The sequence below is a fragment of the Eriocheir sinensis genome, chromosome 18, assembly GCF_024679095.1.
Source record: "Eriocheir sinensis breed Jianghai 21 chromosome 18, ASM2467909v1, whole genome shotgun sequence".
Taxonomy (NCBI): domain Eukaryota; kingdom Metazoa; phylum Arthropoda; class Malacostraca; order Decapoda; family Varunidae; genus Eriocheir; species Eriocheir sinensis.
In genome coordinates, this window is record NC_066526.1 from 21,572,684 (window position 1) to 21,593,893 (window position 21,210).

A 21,210-nucleotide genomic window follows, 5' to 3' on the forward strand; every position below is an offset into this window, starting at 1 on the left:
GTAAAGGAAGTGTATACAGGGTGGGGTGAAGAGGATGAGGAGAAAAAGGAAGGGGTCTGTGTGTGAGTGTGTACATTCCCTCATTAGTAAAGGAAGTGTATACAAGGTGGGGTGAAGAGGATGAGGAGAAAGAGGAAGGGGTCTGTGTGTGAGTGTGTACATTCCCTCATTAGTAAAGGAAGTGCAGACAGTCTTCTCACATCTCTCTGTTGCAACGTTGCCAGATAGTCGTACTCAGCCTCTTATATTTACCAACTTTCGACCCCAAAACTGTCTCCTGGGTTCCAATAACGAGATTCACTTACAATTATTGTTAAAATAGTTAATTCCTGATGTTTCTTGGCAATAGTTATGCGTCAGAAACCAGTAAATATTATGCACTGAGTACGAAAATCTGACAACGGTGCTCTGTAGTAAAGGAAGTGTATTCAGGGTGTAATGAGGAGGAAGGGGAGGAAGATGAGGAAGAGAAGGGCATCATGTGTGTGAGTGTGTACGTTCTCTTGGTAGCAAAGGAAGTGCAGACAGGCATCTCACACCTTCTCTCTATAGTAAAGGAAGTACATTCAGGGTGGGATGAGGAGGAAGAGAAGGAAGAGGAGGATGTCTGTGTGTGTGAGTGTATACATTCTCTCAGTAGTAAAAGAAGGGGATTCAGGCTTCACACATCCTCTCAGTAGTAAAGGAAGCGGAAACAGATGGCTACACACACTCCAATTACTTATGTGCTCAATTTTCCCTCCTCCAGGCGGCCGGGCAGAGGTGATCTACAACTACGTCCAGCGGCCCTTCATCAGAATGTCTTGGGAGAAGGAGGAAGCCAAAAGTAGACATGTGGATTTTCAGGTGCGTGTGTAGTCCTCCGCTAGAAAGTCTTGGTAGTGTAGCAGTGATGACTTTCTTGCTGTCGAGATAGTTGGTGTTAAAATATAAGTACAAACTATCTGTGTGCCACTCAAAAACAATCCCCTTTTCTAAGTCTAATTATTAACATTAAACTCGTATTAATCCAAACCACATCCTTAGTAATTTGCCTGAAATTGACCTCCCTTTTGGCCACTTATCTTTACATTCTTTTATGTTAGCAGTGCCTAGTGTTTTTTTGTGTTTTTTTATTTTATTTATTTATTTATTTATTTGCGTCCCTAGCTGTTAAAAAATAAATACCGTATATTGCGGCATATAACACACTCTGACATATGCCACACACCCTAAACTTTAAGACAACGATTTTGGAAAAAAAATATTCAGTGCTTAAAATGCTCAGAAATTCGTACGGTTAAGCAAGACTGATGATGTACAATTTCCCGAAATTTCTGTTAACCCCTAAAGGACGGGGGTATACCGTGAAATGGGTTCTCCCCATACGGTAATGTTCTGACGTTCTCCCGAAAATTGGTCACTTTCCATCATCAATTTCACGGCTCTACCTAAGCCAGTAGCTTTAAATTTATTTGCATTCATTTAATCCATCCTTCCTCTTCAGTCTGCCTCAAACCTGAAGTCTCTACGTCTTGTGGTATTTCCGTGGTGATGTGATGAAGCGCAGTAACTTTTATGTCGGAGCAAGCCTGTGTTGGCAGCGCCGCGTAGGCTGTGGTTGGCAGCCGCCCTCTCCCTCCAAGCACTCGACCCCGTTACAAATCCCCTTCATTACCCTCATGTTCTCAACTTGATAATCCTGAAAGGTGGTGGGATGCATCCTCAGGGGCCTGAGTATCACTTCCACCATCATTGATTGAGCTACAGGATGGCCACCAAACTGAGGTTGCACAATAACAGGGCTCAGCCTTCCTGATAAGATGAGGGGTTGGAGTTTAATGTTGTTGATGTCACTGTCTTCACACTAACACCGCTTTCAAAGCTTGAAAAAGTCACTTTCAGCTCTCTCCCAATTGCACTCACACTGAGAGCTCTTTTGGGAGCAAGAGGAGTCTTATGAGGAGTCAAAGTCACTGGCTGTGGACACTCAGGCGCGGATTCAGACACGGAAAATACAAAAGACTCTCTTGCCATTGTTACAGTCACAGAAACACTGAGAATGGCACGGAGAAGTTGTGTGGCAGCCTAGGAATCATGCACTGGGGTAACTTTCTGGCATTTTTAATTGAAAAAGGTGCGTGTTATACGCCGCAAAATACAGTAGATAATGCAACTGAACCTTCACTAATCAACAACCAACCCAGAGTAATTGAAGCCAATCTCTCCTCAGTGTGTTAAAAGCAAATTGTCATCCTCCCTTACTAGATTATTTGTTTGCTCATCATTTTGTTTCCCCCTTGACCATAACCACATCTCTAGTACAACCACACCTCCAGTAACTGACAATCAACCCAAATTAACCAAAGCCAATCTCTCCTTAGTGTGTCAAGAGCAAATTATCATCCTCTCATACTAGATTTTTTGTTTCCTCATTTTGTTTTCCCCATTGACCATAAACACCTTCAACTGTCTCTGTTACAACCGAAACTTTACTGATTGACAACCAACCCAAACTAACCGAAGCCAATCTCTCCTCAGTGTGTCAAGAGCAAATCCGTGACCGACCTCGCCGAAGCAACCGCTGACCCTGCTCTTGATCGCGTGGTGACCCTCGATCCACCACCCATGGGTCAGGAGGCACCCCCGGAGGCCCCACTGCCGCTGGAGGGAGCCGTGGGGGGCGCAGACGGGGGGCACCAGGAGGAGGGGGCAGTGGGGGGGCACAATAATAATCCCCCGATGCCCCCCACTAGTGAATCTTATTCCGAGGTGAGCTGAAAGTGGTTGTTTATTAATTGGTTGTCTGTGTTTGTGGCTGAGTGTATGGTTGTGTTGTGTTTGTGGTCGTTGTGTGTGTTTGTGTTGTGTTGTGTCTATGGTTGTGTGTTTGTGATTGTGTTATGTTTGGTTGTGTTTGTGGTCGTGTTGCAATGTTTGGTGTAAAGTGTGTGTGAACCTGATGTGTTGGGTGCTGATGGACATTTGAAGTTCGAATCACATCTTTTTTCTTTATTTTTTCTTTCTTTACTTTGTTTCTTTATTTATTTGTTTTTTGAAGTAGAAGTTGAGGGTGGGAAGCAATCATTTTTTTTTTTTTTTCTTTATATTTTTCTTATTCATTTTATTTGATTATTTATTTATGTGTGTGTGTGAGATAGTCTCAACAAAAAACTAGATAGACTGTTTTGTATATGACACATGAAATAAACAAAACTCCATGATGAGGCAAATCCATAAGTACTTAAAAACAAACAAACAACTTAACCCTAAACCAACATTTGACTAACAGAAACCCAATCTCTCATCCTCAGTGTACTACCAAGAGCAAAAATGAACGACCATGAAAACCCAAATAAATAACCTTGACGGCCTCGGCAGGTTGGCGGGCACGAGGAGGCAACATGAGGGGCAGTGATGGGGTCTGTCTTGAGTGCCGCCGCCGCCGCCGCCGCCACCACAGCCACTGCACCTCTTGGCCGCAAGCCTTGGCCGAGTCACGCATTCCTCGGTGCTGCTGCCACCTCTCCCAGCCCTGAGATCTCCCTACAGTCCATTTGTCTTCCCTCTCCCGTATACTACTACTCCCCGCCTTCGTCTCTCCCCTCCCCCTCGTCTCTATCCTCCCGTCACTCCGCATCTTCTCGCTCCCGCCTCTCCCCTCCTCCTCCTGCTTACTCCACATCTCCATCTTCCTCCCGCCGTGCCTCTCACCCACTGTCGCCTCATCCTGGTCCTTCCCCTCCTTTTCACTCTCCGCCGCCTCCTCCCCTGTCCTCCCCTGCCTCAGACTCTGCCCCCCTCCTGGGCCCTGCTTCAAGCCCTCTGCTGTGCTCCATCTGCCGCACACTGCTCACACAACTCACTGCACTCAAGGACAGAGTATTTCATCGCCCCTACGACCGTCTGTAACTCACACATTGGCACTAACAATGGAACCGGGCGTGTCTGTTTTTGTACCCCGTGCCCGCCCATGCAATGCAAACTTTGGGGTCCTGATACTGACGTCTACCTCGGGAATCACACTTGTTGGGGGGTTCCCGAGCTCCTGATGCTGCCGTTCACACACGAGGCTCTGTTTCGAGGAAGTCCTGCCTGACTGAAAGCACGCCAAGTCCTACTCTGCCGCTGGACTGGCACGAGTGTCAGCCGTGGCCTCCCGGCACCTCTTTACTGGGAGACTCTGCTTCCTCCTTGCCACTTATAGTCAAGTGAGAAGCCATTGCCTTATGAAGTGTTATTTGCTGTTATTATTATACATGGTTTGGTGCTTCTTCTGAACTGTATGAGTGACAAGTTTGCCATTTTTGCATTAAGGTTTGGCTGAGTGTGTCTCCACGTGACATCCTGACCTTGCCTTGCTGCGTCTATACAGGTAGACCTTAGCTAGTGATAGGGAATGGCCAATTTTTAAGCATAGCAGTACTAGGAACACTTTTACATGATATCACAAAGAGAAAGACAGGGAGTGTAGGTATTGTCCTTTTTTATTTAGTGTTTCGACAAGCATCTATTTGAGTAAGTTTCTGTACATAATATTAATTCTTAGGGTAATGTTATTTCTCTACTGGTTTGTGTGTGTGTGTGTGTGTGTTTGTCAGCATGCGTGTAAAAGAGAAAGAGTGAGTGTTAGTATATGTGTACATTTGTGAGTGGGTGTTATGTTATGATGGTTTTGTGTATGTGTGTGTGTGTGTGTGTGTAAGAGAGAAAGAGTGAGTGTTGTGTGTGTGTGTGTGAGTGGGTGTAATGTGATGATGGTTTACTAACCATGTTATTTCGGCTGTGGTCGTTTGCTGGTATCTGTTAACACACGGTGAATTCATTATCTAGGCTCACGAGGCAGCCTGTGGTGTGGTCACTAAGGCCTCCAACCACCATCTTGTGTTTCTCTTTTGATGATGTCCATAAATATGTGTGAATGTGAGGTGGTCCCCGTGACAGTTGTCTTATGCATGAGAGTTTTACACACACACTGGTAAGGTTGTTTGAGTTGGGTAAGTTTGCCATTTTGTCTGCACTCTTCCAGTCAGTACTCGCATCAGCAGAGAAACTACTCAGGAAAGTGAACTGCAGTGCGAAAACAAACTTTGGTCAAAATAAATGTTGATAAAAAATGTGTATATTCTGAAAGCAGCTGATGTTTCCACCTCGGCTTCATTTTCCAGAGTTCTTATTTATTTTTGCTGATAAGAATACTGATTGTGAAAGTGTGTACAGCTGTGGACAAAGCAATTGATCTACCTTTATCTACAATCTTTGTGGCCCTGATGCCCTTTTCTGTGCGCTAGACCTCCTCCTCCTCTTCTGCCAGTCCATCACCCATTTCTTTTTCTCCCAATCTCACCCTCCATTCTCCTCCTTCATGTGACTCTCTGCATAGAAAGGCCCCACCAAGGCACAGGTCATGAGCAGTGGATCCATTTTTTGTCCACAACTGAACTAATGAAGGACTTACAGCTGCATCGACAAAGAGACCAGCACTCGTTTTATTGGTCCTTCTGCCGGGAGTGAAGTTGCTAACTCCGAACAGAAGAACCAGTCAGCCCAGTGTCGCCCTCTACACAGGAACAGCTCTGAAGTCCCCCATTGGCAAACATACTCTAATTACTCTGTTGGTGATTAGCAGTTCTTGGGCTGGTGATAGCTCCCAGTGTAGAACTAACCAGTGTTACCAGTCCTGTCCGAGAGCTTGTTTTGGGTCAGCCATGCGCCGTCACCTCACACTCAGAGGGACGGGAGGCTCCTGGCAGTCGGTTCCCCTCGAGTGTGTCGTGACGACCTGCTGCCATCATTTTTGAAACTGTCCAAAGCCTCTGCCAGTGAAGGGTGAGGCTGCCCTGGTGGTGGTGGTGGTGGCAGGGTGGCCATGGAGGAGGCAAGCCGCTGCACTGACAGTCATTCACTCATGCACTAGAATAAACAAATTAGGGTCAGGAAGTTTTTCAGCAACTATTATTTATTTGATCATAGTGGATAACATGAGCATGCCTGCCTTGTATAGGTCTACCAGCCTCTTGCAGACTCCTTATGTTCATATATTTTCCTTAAAGATCATACCACCATGGCTCTTTTTTTTTTTTAGCATTTCAAAGTGTGCTGCTCATGCTCAAGGAAAGTCAAGCCACTAAAGAAGTTTGGCCCAGCCAGGCTCTGATGCTTCCCTCTGAGAAAAGGTGCATTTCACCCTCAAGGAAAGTAGCGTCCATGGAAAAGTCAACCCATCAACTTGGCCCTAAAAAGTTATTAGAAAACTTTGATGTCTGTTTGAGTGTACTGTACACAGTAATGGAGCTTGACAACACAGAGAAATACTTCCAAACATGTTTTCTTGCAAACTTGCAGAAAAACAGCTGAAAAAGTATTTAGCAAGGAACATACAGGTGCATGTGATGGTGATATCTTCTGTCTCAAGACACATTTTTTATTTGCAGTAGAAAAAATATTTATCATTATTTTTATCCCTGGTAGAATACAGTTATTTTATTTCTTATTGGACTTTTTTTTGTATAATATAACTTTCCATTAATTTAATCTTAGAAACAGTTTTACTTTACATAGATTTTTTTTCCATTGTTATTGTCTACTATTATTATATTCCTTGCCTTATTACATTGTAGTGGAGATTGAAATGTGGGAAAGATTTCGTCCAGGGATGACACGATGGATATGACCACTTGGGCGAGGGCATCACACAGGGCTGCCTGGGCTCCTGAGCTGGTGAGGACCTTACCTGGGTTGTGAGAGGTGGGTTGGTGCACCCTCACCAACCACACCTCACTGTCTTTAGCCTCACCAACTCTCACTACTTAACCCCTTGACTGCGGATTTCCTACAAGAATACATCACCAAGCTACAGAAATGGAACAAAAACTGGCTGCTACAATTCAGTGAAGAAAAATGTAAAGTCATGCACTTTGGGAGAGGATATCCAGCATACCAATACCACATGGGAAACACTCCACTATCCACCACAGAGGTAGAGAAAGACCTGGGAGTATATGTTACCAGGCTACCAGTGAAGGGATATCCAGCACACCAATACCACATGGGAAACACTCCACTATCCACCACAGAGGTAGAGAAAGACCTGGGAGTATATGTTATCAGGCTATCAGTGAAAGCCAAATTCGTGCCAATTGCAGCAGACAGGTTGAATCATGAAGTTAATAAAGCCTACAGACAACATTTGCACATGGAACATAACAGTTTCGCACATACACTATACACGCACAGTTAACCACAGCAACATAAGGCTTGTATATCACTAGAGTGCAGTTGGGTCTTCGCCAGTTGTTAAAAGAGAAATCATCACCAACATAGTCTGATACTTCTCTTACTTCTTTTTATTACTGCTTAGGGCTTCTGATTATTATTCTTCTGAGTTTAAATGCCTCACTACTACACTTGTTTCCTTTGCAAATATCCTTAAAACTCTTGTTATGCCACTATACACACTTTCACATGCTCAGCTGCACCCTGTTGAGTGTACATTCATATTACAGAATTTTTAGCAGTTGTCTACATTCAGCTTTCACCCAACAGCGATGCCAGATGCAGAACTTGGCCCCACATCAATTTTCTCTCGTGTTAGTCTTCATATTTATATTTTCAAGGCCCCAGCCACTTTTGCTTTGTCCCCACTTGGTTACTCTGCACTTCCCACCACTTGCAGAACTTAGCCTCATATCAATATTCTTTTAGTCATGTAAATCTTCATATTCATATTTTTCGGAAGGCGCTAAAGTGTCAAGGTACCAGTCAGTTCCATTTTGTCCCCACTCAGTCACTCTGCACTTCTCACCATATTCAGAACTTGGCTTCATATCAATATTCTTTCTGTCATGTTAATCTTCATATCTGTATTATTGGAGGGCATCAGTGTCAAGGTCCCAGTCATCTCTGTTAAGTCTCCACTCGATCACTGCACCTCCCACCAAATCCATAACTTGGCCTCATATCAATTTTCTTTTTGTCATGTTAATCTCCATATTCATATTTTTGGAGGGCCCTAGAGTGTCAAGGCCCCAGTCATCTCTGTTGTGTCTCCACTCGGTCACTCCGCACCTCCGCCAGCTCCCCTGCCGTCCCACACCACCACCCTGGCCACACTCCGAAGCCTCGTCTCATTTTGCAGTCCGGTGTAAAATTTTCCGATGGTAATAAAACTTGTTGAGCGAGGTGATTTTTTTGTATATGGAAGGAGCGGCGCACACAAGCCTCCTTCGTGTTGTATAACGTGTCGGGCCTATTCTTATACTTTGCTTTCTGGGAGGGTGGCGACCATGGGCATTTTTTATTGTCCTTGCCCATGACCAGCCTCCTTGTATATATAAACAATAATAAAAGAATAAAATTGAATCGACTCTGGTTAGCGTGTCAAAAACTCACTCGGCGCAGCCTGTCAGTCTTCCAAAAGCGTGAGAACATTTTAATAGGTGGAGATAAAAGTTTAAGCTGCATCCATAACAGTTAATTCTTATGGTTATTTTTTTTTTATGTAAGGACAAATTCCTCCCAGCTGTTAACTCAGTAGGTATTGTTTGTCACCCCTTTTCTCTCTCTCTGTTAAGTCTCCACTCGATCACTGCACCTCCCACCAAACACACTCTCTCTCTCTCTCTCTCTCTCTCTCTCTCTCTCTCTCTCTCTCTCTCTCTCTCTCTCTCTCTCTCTCTCTCTCTCTTCTGGTAGTAGAAATGGTAGTTATAGAAGTAGTAGTAATAGTTACAGTATTATTACATAGTAGTAGCAGTAGTAGTATAGTTGCAGTAATAGTAGTATAGTCGCAGTAATAGTAGTATAATTGCAGTAATAGTAGTATAGTTGCAGTAATAGTAGTAGTAGTAGTAAAAGGTGTGATCTTATGTGTAATTGATAAAGTTACAGGTATTTTAGGCTTTAGGTAGGTAGGCTGTTCATTAAGAGGTGGGTAAACAGCTTCGTAATATATATTATTAATCTATAGCATCGTAATATACGCCTCCGTGGTCTAGTGGTCAGCGTGCCTGGCTTCTACTCTACGGGCCCGGGTTCGAATCCTGGCCCGGGCAGTCGGCGTGCAGCTCATCCAGCTGTTCACCCTCCCTCTCGGGCTGGTCGATAAATGAGTACCTGGGGAAACCTGGGGAAGGTAAACTGTGGTAACCCGGATGTCACACTGGCCCTGTGCCCCGGGGTAATGGGCTCCCTCCAGGTTCAGGGGTCAATGTTACGGAGATGAGCACCGAGGCCACGCGCTGCTACAGCGTATACCCCCTACTTCACTTTCACCATCGTAAGGGACAACTTGGAGGATTCAGTACGTGGCGCCAATAATAGTTTTGATTGACCTTGACAGCGGTCTTGCGAAATAGTTTGACTACATACGTAAGATCTTGCATCATCTGTGAGTCGAGATGCTGTGGGTATGGAGAGAGAATGTTGTGGGTATGAAGAGATGCTGAGAGAGAAATTGGGTATGAAGAAAGATGCGCGTCTGTAGAGTGTGAGTATATGGAGAGATGAGAGCATCCTGATTCCTGTGCGTATGGAGAGAGAGAGAGAGGCTTTGGGTATGGAGAGATCGATGTGCTTATATAGAGTGTGAGTATATGGAGAGAGAGGAGAGCATTCTGTGCGTATCGAGAGAGAGAATATGTATGCTGTGCGGAAAGAGAGAGAGAATGATTGATTGATTGATAGTTTATTGTTGCAAGTAAACAACAAAGGAGAAGGGAGGAGCATGCCGTCCCAACCCCCAGACAGTACAGAGTGTAATTATACAACTAAGGATACATGTGAGTGTCGGGGGCTCCCGTGGTAGAGTCTCTGCCTTGCGCTTCGGCGGGTTGCTGGGGCGTGGGTTCGAGACCTATCAGTTACCATGGGGGTGGAAAGGTGGGCTCTTTCCGACACCCTCAGCCCCGTTGTTGGGCCTCCTCCTTGAAAGAATTGGGTATCTCTCTACCAGCCGTCTGGGGGGTTGCCTTCCTCCATTGGGGTATATCCCCCCCCCCCCAAAAAAAAAAAAGGATAGATGTGTAATGAGTGTTTTAAAAAAGCCATCAAATTCTTAAATACTCATGAGCCATGAAAATATCCACAATCTGAAAACAATCTCCCAACATTACGGCTGATAAAAACACAGTAAAGTGAATCATATTGAAATATAGTTAGATAAATTTGTAGTAAGTACCGTACTACTGTGGCAAGTAAGTAAATAAAATAAGTAAGCAGTTATTATATGTGTGTTATGCACCTGTACAGATATAGGTGCTCTACGCATTATTATCAAGATCAAGATTAGGAAGAAAGTTCAATAAGTTTTAGTCCCGTGGTGTCCGTGAAGGTCCCCCAGCTGGCCGAGGTAAACAGTGCAGCCATTGTTGTCAGCTGTCCCTTCAGGCGACCCGGACAGCCCCAGCAAGTGTTCCTCCTCGCCTTTGGTCACACCCAGAGCAATGGCAGACCAAGACATATTAACCACGCTCAAGATCCTCATTATCGGCGAGAGTGGCGTTGGGAAGTCGAGGTGAGTGGGTGGTGGTGCGGGGCGCGTCCTCTGCGTCGTGGGCGTGAGGGAGTGATGTCACCCTCACCTGGTTTAGCATGTATGTGGATCAATGGCACTGTGACTGTTTGTGATCTTGGGGGTAAATGTAAGTCCGTGTGCTTGTGTGAAGAGGCTGTGTGCTCTGTCAAGTTCAGATTTGTTTTTTTATTAGTTGTATCAGTCTTTCTATTTCTATTTTATTAGTTTTTCTATTTTTATTTCTATTTTATTAGTTTTTCTATTTCTATTTATATTCTATTAGTTTTTCTATTTCTTCTATTTTATTAGTTTTTCTATTTCTATTTCTATTCTATTTTTTTCTGTTTGTTTCTATTTTATTAGTTTTTCTATTTCTATTTCTATTTTATTAGTTTGGTAAAATTCTAGTGTTTGCCCATACTCCCCCCTCCCCCCCATACAAGCCTGGGGACCTGGTGGGAATGCGGGGTTTCGGGTGGGGGACAAGAAATCCGTCGCAATCGCATATTTTTTTATTGGGGGGGATGAAAACTCCCTAGATCTAGGGAAATTCCAAAAATTTAGGGATTTTTCCTACCACCACCACTAAAATGACCATTTGCGACGAATTTAATGTTTACCATACGGAAACCACACATTCTCACTGGATCCCCAAGCTTGTTTTGGGAGAGAAGCATAGTGAACCCACCAAACGATGCTCACCTCACCTCACCATCTGGCGTGACACCAGAGGCCATCTGCGCTCACATAAACCGCCTACACCACACTCATGCCCTCTCTCTCTAGTAGGTTGTCACCTCATCGCAAGATTTCTGTCCTCCAAGTAGAGTCCATGGCGCCAAACACAGTGTATCTTCATTGTTTATCACTGACACAAGCAAAACCACCGGCTAGCCGTGATCCATCCAACGCCACGCCTTAAACAGTACTGCGGGTTGTAGAGCAAGTGAAGGCTCTCAAACCTCCTGCCCGAGCTGTTCGAACACGTGAATCCTTACTGACCGCATTTTGAATCTGCTTCACAGGTTCACATTCCCAGTATACGAGGTGATTGTGGATATTGACTTCGCGCCTCCAGAATACAATAATACGCCTCCATATCAGTAAAAAACAAAATACATGTCCCTCAACCATAATATGAAGGCAGAAGTACTTAAAAGTAAAGAAAAAGTTGAATTTGTCCCCTTCCCCCAACGATCTTGGGGGACCCGCAGGAAGTCAGGGTATTTGGGTGGGGGAGCATATTTAAACAACTCCAACCGAACTTTACGACCTGCTAACGAGGGGGCTTTGCCCCCCTCGACCCCCCTGCTCCTTTAAAGTACCCCAACCGAACTTTACGACCTAACAGCTAACTGAGGGACATTGAACACAAGTAACCTGCGTTCAAACCTGCTTCACGTGTTCGTACGTGATACCAAACCTGCTTCACGCGTTCGTACATGATACCAGTAAGTGAATATATGGTCGTATATGACGGTTGCAAGATTCCTATGACGTAAATTACTTACCGTTTAGATGCTTCATTATGACCTAATACTGTAACGGACCCCCCTTTGGTATGGAGAGTGAGTGAAATTGCGCGGTTTCTGTACGTTGTAAAAAAAAACGGAATGTTTGAAATTTCCCTACATCTAGGGTATTTTTCAACCCCTATAACTCAAAAACTATGCATTTGCGACGCATTTCAAGTTTACCACCACATTCCCTGAAGTCTCAATGGCCCCCTAGCCAATTTTGGTTGCGAGGGGTGAGTATGGGCAAACACTAGAATAATACCTTACTAGTTTTACTATTTCTATTTCTATTTTATTAGTTTTTCTATTTCTATTTCTATTCTATTTTTTTCTATTTCTGGTAAAGATTTGTTTTAGTACCATGCCAGTATTTCATTACCTACCTTATGAAACATCACTAGCTCTTCATATATCTTCTACAAATGTTCAACAATCATGGAAATGCTTTCAAAATCCAATTGAAGGAGTATTTATTGCCTCTGGCAGCGGCCGTGGCGACGGTGCCACCACCGCAGGCGCAAAATAGCTCGCAGAGGGTTTAGGGTGGGGGAGCATATTTAAACTACTCCAACCGAACTTTACGACCTGTTAATGGGGTGGCTTCGCCCCCCTCGACCCCCCCTTCTAACTGGGGGGGCTTTGCCCCCCCTGGACCCCCCACCCACATGTATATGCGACTTATTTCTGTGAGGAGGTATTTCTCGCAACACCGGCTGCACCACCGCCGTGGCCGCCACCAGTATAGGCTGCGCTTTCATGAATATTATCCCCTATTTTCAACAATAAATTGTCCTTGAATCGGATTTTGAAAGTGTTTCCATGATTGTTGAATGTTTGTAGAAAAGATATATGAAAAGTTAGTGATTTTTCATGAGGTAGGTAATGAAATACTGGCATGGTACTAAAACAAATCTTTACCCTATTTCTATTTTATTAGTTTTTCTATTTCTATTTTATTAGTTTTTCTATTTATTTTATTAGTTTTTCTATTTTATTAGTTTTTCCTTTGACTATTTGAATAGTGAAGGTACTCACGTATACCTCAATGTCACTCGCCATGATGCTCCCCTTAAACATTTAATTCTTTTTGACTATGAAAGGTTAGTAGGAAATAAGAAGCAATTCCTATCTATTCTCAGATCTTAAGTTGTGGCACTCCTACAGAATCTGGGTCCTGCCTGGCTGAGCTGGTACCCACGGGCCCAAAGTTGCCACTTATGCATTTTCTGCTGCGGTGTTAGCATGCTGGACGAGTGAGCCATCCTGGTAGCACTCCCTTCCACGTTGTCATACATTCACACACTCTCTAACTTTCTACCATACTTTCTATTGCACTCTCAATCTTGTCTGTAATAAGATATGTAACTACTTTTACCAAGTATTCCGATTTCTTTTTTTGTTTATACTGAGTAAGGCAGGAAGAACAGGAAATACTGAGTTGCAAGAAGAAAGCTAAAGAAAAAGCTGCCATATAATCAGTGTGCCGGGGATTTGGAGTTGTGTAATTCCAGGCATTTTTACCCACTTATACCTCAACATTGCCCAAGGATAAGGAGCGTCAGGCACTGGGAGGCAGAGCCAATCAGTGAGTCTCCCGCTATGCCCCCGCTCCAGTCAGTCATGCACAAGCCTCAAGGCCACTCACCCCATAATCCTGATTCTTCTTCACTGCCCTTTTTTAGAGTGCAATAGAAAGTGGTAAAGAGTTAGAGAGAGTAAGAGTGCATGACATGGCTCGCTGACAATGTGGAAGGGAGTGCTGCCAGGATGGCTTCCTCACCCAGCATGGTAACACCATAGCAGAAAATGCATAACTGGAACTTTGGCCCGCAGCTAGAAGCTGAGCCAGGCAGAACCCGGATTCCATAGGAGTGCTTAAGTTGCATCAGCCTTTGTTTTCTTCTGGTATTCACTTGACTCTGTGCTGTTTACTCACCTGGTTGGCCCATCCATTCTCTTTACCATGACAAGGAAATACAGTAGGAAAAGTTGGGTGGGCATAGATAGATAAATAAACAATCCTCACACACTGACATTCTCAAGATGCTGGTGAGGAACAAGATTTATAAGGTCAGAGAAAGGGAGACAGACAGACAGGCAGATATACAGATAGATGTTACAGGAGAGGAAGCAGCTCAAGGGCATAAAAAAGAAGTGGAGAAAATAAATAGATAGATAGATGTTGATGAGTAGATCTGAGTACTGTCAAGATCTAGATCCATATAAATTCAAATCCTGGCCATATTAGCCCAAAGTTTTCCTTATGTTGGTATAGTTAATTCTTGGCCAGTCCTGAGAGGAAGCTAATCATGGCAGTGTTGCAGTAGTGTTTATATAATCTTTTAGGAAGAGGTGAGAAAGTATTATTAGGTAAGTTAGGAGTCCAGTAACTGACTTCTGCCACCCTTTGTGTTGATTTTTGTGTTTGTATCTGTTTTGTTCCACTTTTTTTTAGTATTTCTCCTTGCTCTTCAGTCACCATCTTAGTGTTCATATCCATGTGCTCTCATCAAGGGGACTAGGCTTGGGTGTTTACTTACCTTTAGTGATAGTTTGAGAGGCATGGGAGTAATTTTTTTCATTTTCCTTGATGCTCTTTTATGGATCTCAAATGTGATGATAAAAATAATGTTTCATGGTGCCGAGATGCTCACTCTTGTCATCTTTCAGTCTTTTGCTTCGGTTCACTGACGACACATTCGACATCGAGCAGAGTGCAACCATAGGGGTTGATTTCAAGGTCAAGACGATCACAGTGGATGGCAACACGGCGAAACTGGCAATATGGGTGAGTTTATTTATTCTATTTTTTATCATTTATCTGTACTAGTGATCTTGGTACCTGGCAAGAGTTGAGAAAATAAAGAAAAGTCCAGTTGCAGCTGTTCTTAATGTGATGACTTCCTAAAAAAAAGTATTCATGCTTTATTTTAGAGATTTTGGATTACATAATCAGCTTGAACATAACCAGATATGAATAAAAGTAATTTTGGCAAGAATCATCATAAAGTTACATTCTTCCCTAATATCATGTGTCCCTCTAATTGGGTCAGATCAGCAAGGATTGGATTTATTGAACTTGTATAGATGTTAATATCATTCTACAGAAAATATATCCTAAACAAACACATGCTCATGAAATTTATTTGGTAATTACTCAACGTAGACAAAACAAGAAGAAAAGAAAAACTTCCCAATATGTATAAAAAATATATCGGAACAACTAACATTCCTGCCGCTCTCCAGGACACGGCAGGGCAGGAGAGGTTTCGCACCCTGACTCCCAGCTACTACCGCGGGGCACAGGGCGTGATCCTGGTGTATGACGTGACCAAGAGGAGCACCTTCGCCAAGCTGGACATGTGGCTCAACGAGCTCGAGACTTACTCCACCCGCACCGACATTGTTAAGATGCTGGTGGGGAACAAGATTGATAAGGTGAGAGGCAGACAGACAGGCAGATATATAGATAGATGGAGAATCATAAAGGTAAAGCTGGGGTTTGGGCTGTATGCTTTACCTGCACATGTCCTCGGTGGTCATTTCCATCGTACTGGCCCTTGAGCCTGTGTGGTGGATAAGAACCTATTACCTCAGGATGCAGACAAACATAGACAGCTAAACAGACATCAGAGGGACAAGTGGACAGTGATACAACAGGACACAGACAAATACAGACAGCTAAACAGACATGAAAGGACAAGTAGACAGTGATACCATGGGACACAGACAATCACAGACAGTTAAACAGACATCAGAGGGACAGGTAGACAGTGATACAACAGGACACAGACAAACACAGACCGCTAAACAGATATGAAAGGACAAGTAGACAGTGATACAACGGGACACAGACAAACACAGACAGCCAAACAGACATGAAAGGGACAAGTAGACAGTGGTACAACATACAGGAAACTGTCACATCAACATAGATAAAATAAATAATTGCCTCCATCTTACCATAACTCTCATTTGGCCTGGCAGGAGAAGGTTGAGGTGAGCCGGGAAGATGGACTCAAGTTTGCCCGCCGCCACGCCATGCTGTTCATCGAGGCTTCAGCAAAGACCAGGGACGGCGTGCAATGTGCCTTCGAGGAGCTTGTACAGAAGGTGAGGACTCGGGGAGGATGATCACTGGTGCTCTTATTGTTTCGTTCATGTGTGCGTGTGTGTGCTTGGAGTAGAGGAAGTGTTGGAAGTAGAGGAAGGATTAGCAGTGGACTGAGCAAGATGGAGGAGGATCATCGTAAGTCCGGCCTCAAGAATGTGAGAAAATGTACTATAAATGAAGATGTGCATGTGTGTGTGTGTGTGTGTATTATAGTAAGGTTTTCCTCTGCCTAGACTTCTGTAAAATTATCTCAGTTTATACCTATGCAGAGTTTGTACAGAAGGTAATGACTCAGAGGTCCTGTTTATTGTTGCCTTCATCCTTTTTTATAAAAATTAGCAATCATGGTTGTGGTTCTAAATGGGTCACTTTGCTTAACTTTTTCTTGCATCTGATTTTCTTTAGAGGATCTTTTTTTATCGTGTTTTGTCTTTTTATCAGAAATAAATTTTGTATCCACAGATCATTCAGACTCCAGGTCTTTGGGAAATGGACCACCGGCCTCAAGGCAGCTTCAGTGTCACCACCCAGGGCCACGAACAGGAGAACTACTGCAGCTACTGTTCCGTGCTCTAAAGGCCTCTAGCACTGTCGGTAAGCCTGTCCTTGTGCTGTAGGCTTCCCCGTGACACTTGGTGCATCATCGACTAACAGGAGGAAGTGGAAGCTTAGGAAGAACCTCACCCGTTGCATTTCCACCCGTGGGCAAGCTTGTTTTCCTGCCCCTGGCTTTCCCATGACACCTGGTGCATCGTGACTCCTTGGAGGAAGTGAAGTGTTGTGTACAGAGAACTTCATTGATGGATTTGCATTTTTAAGGGTTGAAGAGGAGGATGTCTTTGGCTCACAGGCTCACCAGTGGCTTGATTGTGAGTCTCTAGTCCTTGTTTATTGGGGCTGTGTAACTCTCCAAGCCTTTGTACACTCCAAGGATGTGTTTCAGCTCATAAACATCACTCCAGTTCATGGTCATGCTAGGTTAAAACTGTTCTGGGGCAACTAAACTTAAGTACTGTAATGAAATTGTTTAAAAAGGTCTGTTATTTTTTTTTTTGACAATGGATTTTGTTTGTGTGTACGTGTGCGTCTGTGTGTGTCTGTATAATAATCTTAACAAGTAAATAATGCACTTGAGATTGCATACATGACATGAGTGAAAAAGGATGACTTTGTAAAGAGAATATGAGGGCAGGGTTGAAGGAGAGGGTGTCAGGGGAAGACCACCAGTGAAATGGATCAATGGAATGGATGAGTATTGGAGAGAGGGAGTTGGCAGGCGAAAGATCGAGTATGCTGGAGGAGGGCAAGTAGGAAACACTTATGCCGTGGCCACCCCCGTGAGAGAACAGAAGTCCATATCCTTAAATCTATCAGTCTTCTATTATGACTACTTTTGATAGTCACATGGGGAAGGTTAACCAGGCTTTCATGGGCAATTTTCCCGTTCATGATGCAGAAGTCGTGTAAAACTATCAATAGGATCACAAAACACTCCATGAAGACTCCAGCAACTTCTACAAGTGGCTTTTCAAACAGGTAAACTGAGGTGCCGATACGTTTAAAGAATATGGGTTAGTGATAGATAGGTGAAAGAGGGAAGAAACGAGAGAAAGGGAGAAAGGAAGATTGAGTGTCAGAAATAGATAGGTGAGAGAAAAAGAGATAGAGAGAGAGGAAACGATGTGAGGGATATTTCTGGGTCCTAATTTTCCTGGTGTGTCTTAATTGGACTGATGCGCATGAGCAGACCAACTCGCCTTCCCTTCAACATCGGCTACCAAGGTGCTCGGCTTGGTCCAGGGTCGCACAACTGTCCTTTTTCTCGTGGATCTGAAGACATAATTTTGGGGGAGTCGGTGAGCATATGTGTTGATTATTTAAATGTGGAGAAAGTGCTCTGTTAATATTTTTATCTGCTTTATGTTTAGTCAGGCCAGTCTTTCAAAAAGTGGTAAGTTTATGCAGAGGGTTCGAATGCAGGTCATTGCTTTTTTATTTGGGTCTTCAGTATATCATTTCGCATGTATCATATTTAGTGTAAGCAATAATTTTCAGTTTTAAGTTACTAATAAATATTTTTGTCATCTTACAAGGTCCCGAACCATTTCCTAAGATCTGTGTACCCTTGTTTTATGTCTGATTAACAGACATAAGGTTTCCTGTAATTTTTTTTTTAACATAGCTGGCAGTTAATGAGATCATTACCTTGCCCTAAAGTAAGGTAATGTACTCTAGCATGTGTGCTATAATTTCCTGTGCTCAGGTCTTTTCCCAAGGTGACCAATGTTTACAGTTCAGGATATGTTTGCCACTTAGTACATGCCATGCCAATTACCACTCACCAGGACAATATTTCTCTGGAAATTGTCCTGAGATATGAAACAAATATGGTATTAAGTAGTTTGACTACAAGTTTTATGTTGACTATTTGATTTTCATATTTCAGTTCAGTTTTCCTGAGAAGTTTCTTGCTAATAGTCCATGGAATGGTGTGTGTGTGTGTGTGTGTGTGTGTGTGTGTGTGTGTGTGTGTGTGTATTGGTGGACATGGCCTGCACCTGGCTGATGTGATTCATTGATATGTGCTGTGAACCACACGTACACACACACACACACACACACACACACACACACACCTTTCAGCAACTGCACATGAGCCAGCTGCAGCAGCAATGTCATTTGGGTCCAGTAGGAGTTTGTGTTATAAAAGAAGTATTTAAAAGATACCTTTTATTATATGTTTTATATATATATATATATATATATATATATATATATATATATATATATATATATATATATATATATATATATATATATATATATATACATAATTTCCAACAGAAGTTCCATATAAAATTGAACTCTAAAATAAATAAGAGGTCTGAATCTTTTGACTTCACAGAAAATAATATCCTCAAGTTCTTGAACAGGTTTGTTTGCGGCAACTGTGTGTTATCTTTACTGGGTGATATGCAGACACTCGGCCTGTTCTTGGCCACACTAGTGAGTGGGATCAGTCACCGCCAGGCAGCTGGTGGTCCCTCAGGCTCCACCCCCTCCCTGGACCCGCTGCTGAGTGGCCAGAGCTGAGGGGGGGCAGGGCTCAGGAGGGATCAGCACTGTATTCGATGCTTCCTTCACTGGGAACAGGTCACAATAAGCTAGCAGCAACTATGGTGAAGAGACTGGCCCAGAACTTGAGTGCTCTCGTTAGGTAGGCTAGGCAGAGTTTTCTGTGTAGTGAACAGTATGAAGGTGACTCATCGTGCACAGTTTACTCAGTAATAAAACCCTGTGTGGTGAGGCTGACAATCAATGCTACAGGAATGCACGTAACTAAGACTCCAAGTCAGGCATTGGTGCCATTTCTTGTCAGGGCTTACACACATCGCAAGGTCCTTCGCCCAGAGCCAAGAAGGTGACGTCTGCCAATTTGTACACATCACTCCAGTTAGTACTCACATCAGGAGAAAACCTGACCCCAAAGGTTAGGCCAAGGCGTAGAAAGGAAGTGGTGTCAAAAAAAAGATGGGAAACCATTTTTATGTTTGACACTTGATTTCTTTTGCCTTGACCTATTTTTCTGAAGTAGATTTTCCCTCGTGTGAGTCCTGGGTGGAGTGGTGCACACATGGGTGCGAGCATCCCCCCAAGGCGGACCTTGGTGCAAGACGTGTTGGTGAGACTCCCTTTTGCAGAGACCTGCAGGATGCTAGTGAGGGCGAGACAGGAATCAAATACTACCCACATTTTTGTAACAATAAACTCAACAAAAAGAGCTGAGTGAGTTTCACACACTTAAAAGAGAAGGCCAGCGAGGGAGCTTCATAAAGTAATGCATTCAAACGACATTTAGCCTTTGCTTGAGTGAAAAATGGAGCTGCCATGTATATATGGCATATGTGTATGTATGTCTGGCCTCTTGTAGTCTCCTAATAGCTCCTGCATCCTAATGTTAGGTCTTACACATCCTCCCAATCAATTCCCCTAATGAAGTATTAAAATTAAATATTGTCCAATTAGAGTTCAACAACCTACATATTGACAAGTTTTTTTCTTCATCTGAACTGATATCCAGGAGTAATGTTTTCCTGTTGTGTGCTGATGATTGCAAGGTGTGTAAGAATTGGCAGACGTACCCTAGGATTAAAACCCAGTGGAAGACCCACCATGTGTGTGTGTGTGTGTGTGTGTGTGTGTGTGTGCAAAGTAATGGCTTGCACTCAGATACTGTGTGATGTAATATTTCTTCTTAGCAGCAGTAGTAGTAATTGTAGTTGTAGAAGTAGTAGTAGTAATTGCTCTAGTTGTAGTTGTAGTAGTAGTAGTTGCTGTAGTAGTAGTTGTAGTATAGTCTGACTCGGCTAAACGTGCGGTTGGGGGGGGGGGGTCAGCGTAGGGGGATCCCCTTGTACAGCTTTGCCGCGTGTCTCCTAGCCCGCCATGTAGAAATGTTCTAATAGAAGTAAAACCATGGCAAATATGATCAGCAAATGTGCATACACATTTAATCTTAGTATTATAACGTATGAAAGAACAGTTAACTTATTATGGATAAGATATTTTAAAGTATACAGGCCTACTCAACTGGCTACCCACACTCCAAATCTAGACCTGACATACTCTGGCAATTGATTGAAATTTAGTTTTGGATTAATTAACAACTAGACCCATAGAAGTGCACAAAATTAATCTTCAAGCTGGTGGAGGGCTAAAGTAAGCGTCCGTGGAGCATTACACTGAAGAAGTATATCATCAGCATATATAAAAACTTCTGTGCCCTGAGGAAAGGGGTACTGTGCAATTTTGTCCATGAGAATATTAAAGAGCAAAGGACTAAGGACCCTTCCCTGTGGAGTGCCCAATTCAAAACTCCCTTCAGCAGAGCATGGAACCACACCTCAGCCTTCCTCTCATACAAATAGTCTTTGAGCCACCCCAGTAATTCCCCTTTAATGCCCTTTAAACTAAGTTGTTCCAATATAACCTCTTTATTGGCTCTGTCAAAGGCACCTTTGAGGTCAATGAAAGCACGACACAGCACCTGCAGAACTTAAGCACTGAATAAAGCAGTCATCAGTGGA

The 21,210-nt window shown here is 43.4% G+C and overlaps 2 protein-coding genes across 9 annotated transcripts in view; both read left to right on the forward strand.

The window, feature by feature from the left end:
• The window catches only part of LOC127000444 (BTB/POZ domain-containing protein 10-like), an 80,932-nt gene extending 72,592 nt beyond the window's left edge, over positions 1-8,340 (forward strand). For 7 of the 8 annotated variants that reach the window (XM_050864168.1, XM_050864169.1, XM_050864173.1 and 4 more), the window contains 3 exons: positions 749-846; positions 2,521-2,751; positions 3,294-8,340. In XM_050864168.1, coding sequence (XP_050720125.1) covers positions 749-846; positions 2,521-2,751; positions 3,294-3,326 — 362 coding nt within the window. In that variant the 3' untranslated portion in view covers positions 3,327-8,340. The remainder of the gene's footprint in view (positions 1-748; positions 847-2,520; positions 2,752-3,293) is intronic. The other variant, XM_050864170.1, reaches the window with a different exon arrangement.
• Positions 8,341-10,287: 1,947 nt separating this feature from the next.
• LOC127000446 (ras-related protein Rab-18-like) lies at positions 10,288-18,215 on the forward strand. Its single transcript, XM_050864177.1, has 5 exons — positions 10,288-10,492; positions 14,680-14,797; positions 15,256-15,447; positions 15,997-16,122; positions 16,586-18,215. The coding sequence occupies exons 1-5, from the start codon at positions 10,422-10,424 to the stop codon at positions 16,697-16,699; spliced, it is 621 nt and encodes a 206-aa protein (XP_050720134.1). The 5' UTR covers positions 10,288-10,421; the 3' UTR covers positions 16,700-18,215.
• Positions 18,216-21,210: the final 2,995 nt, after the last annotated feature.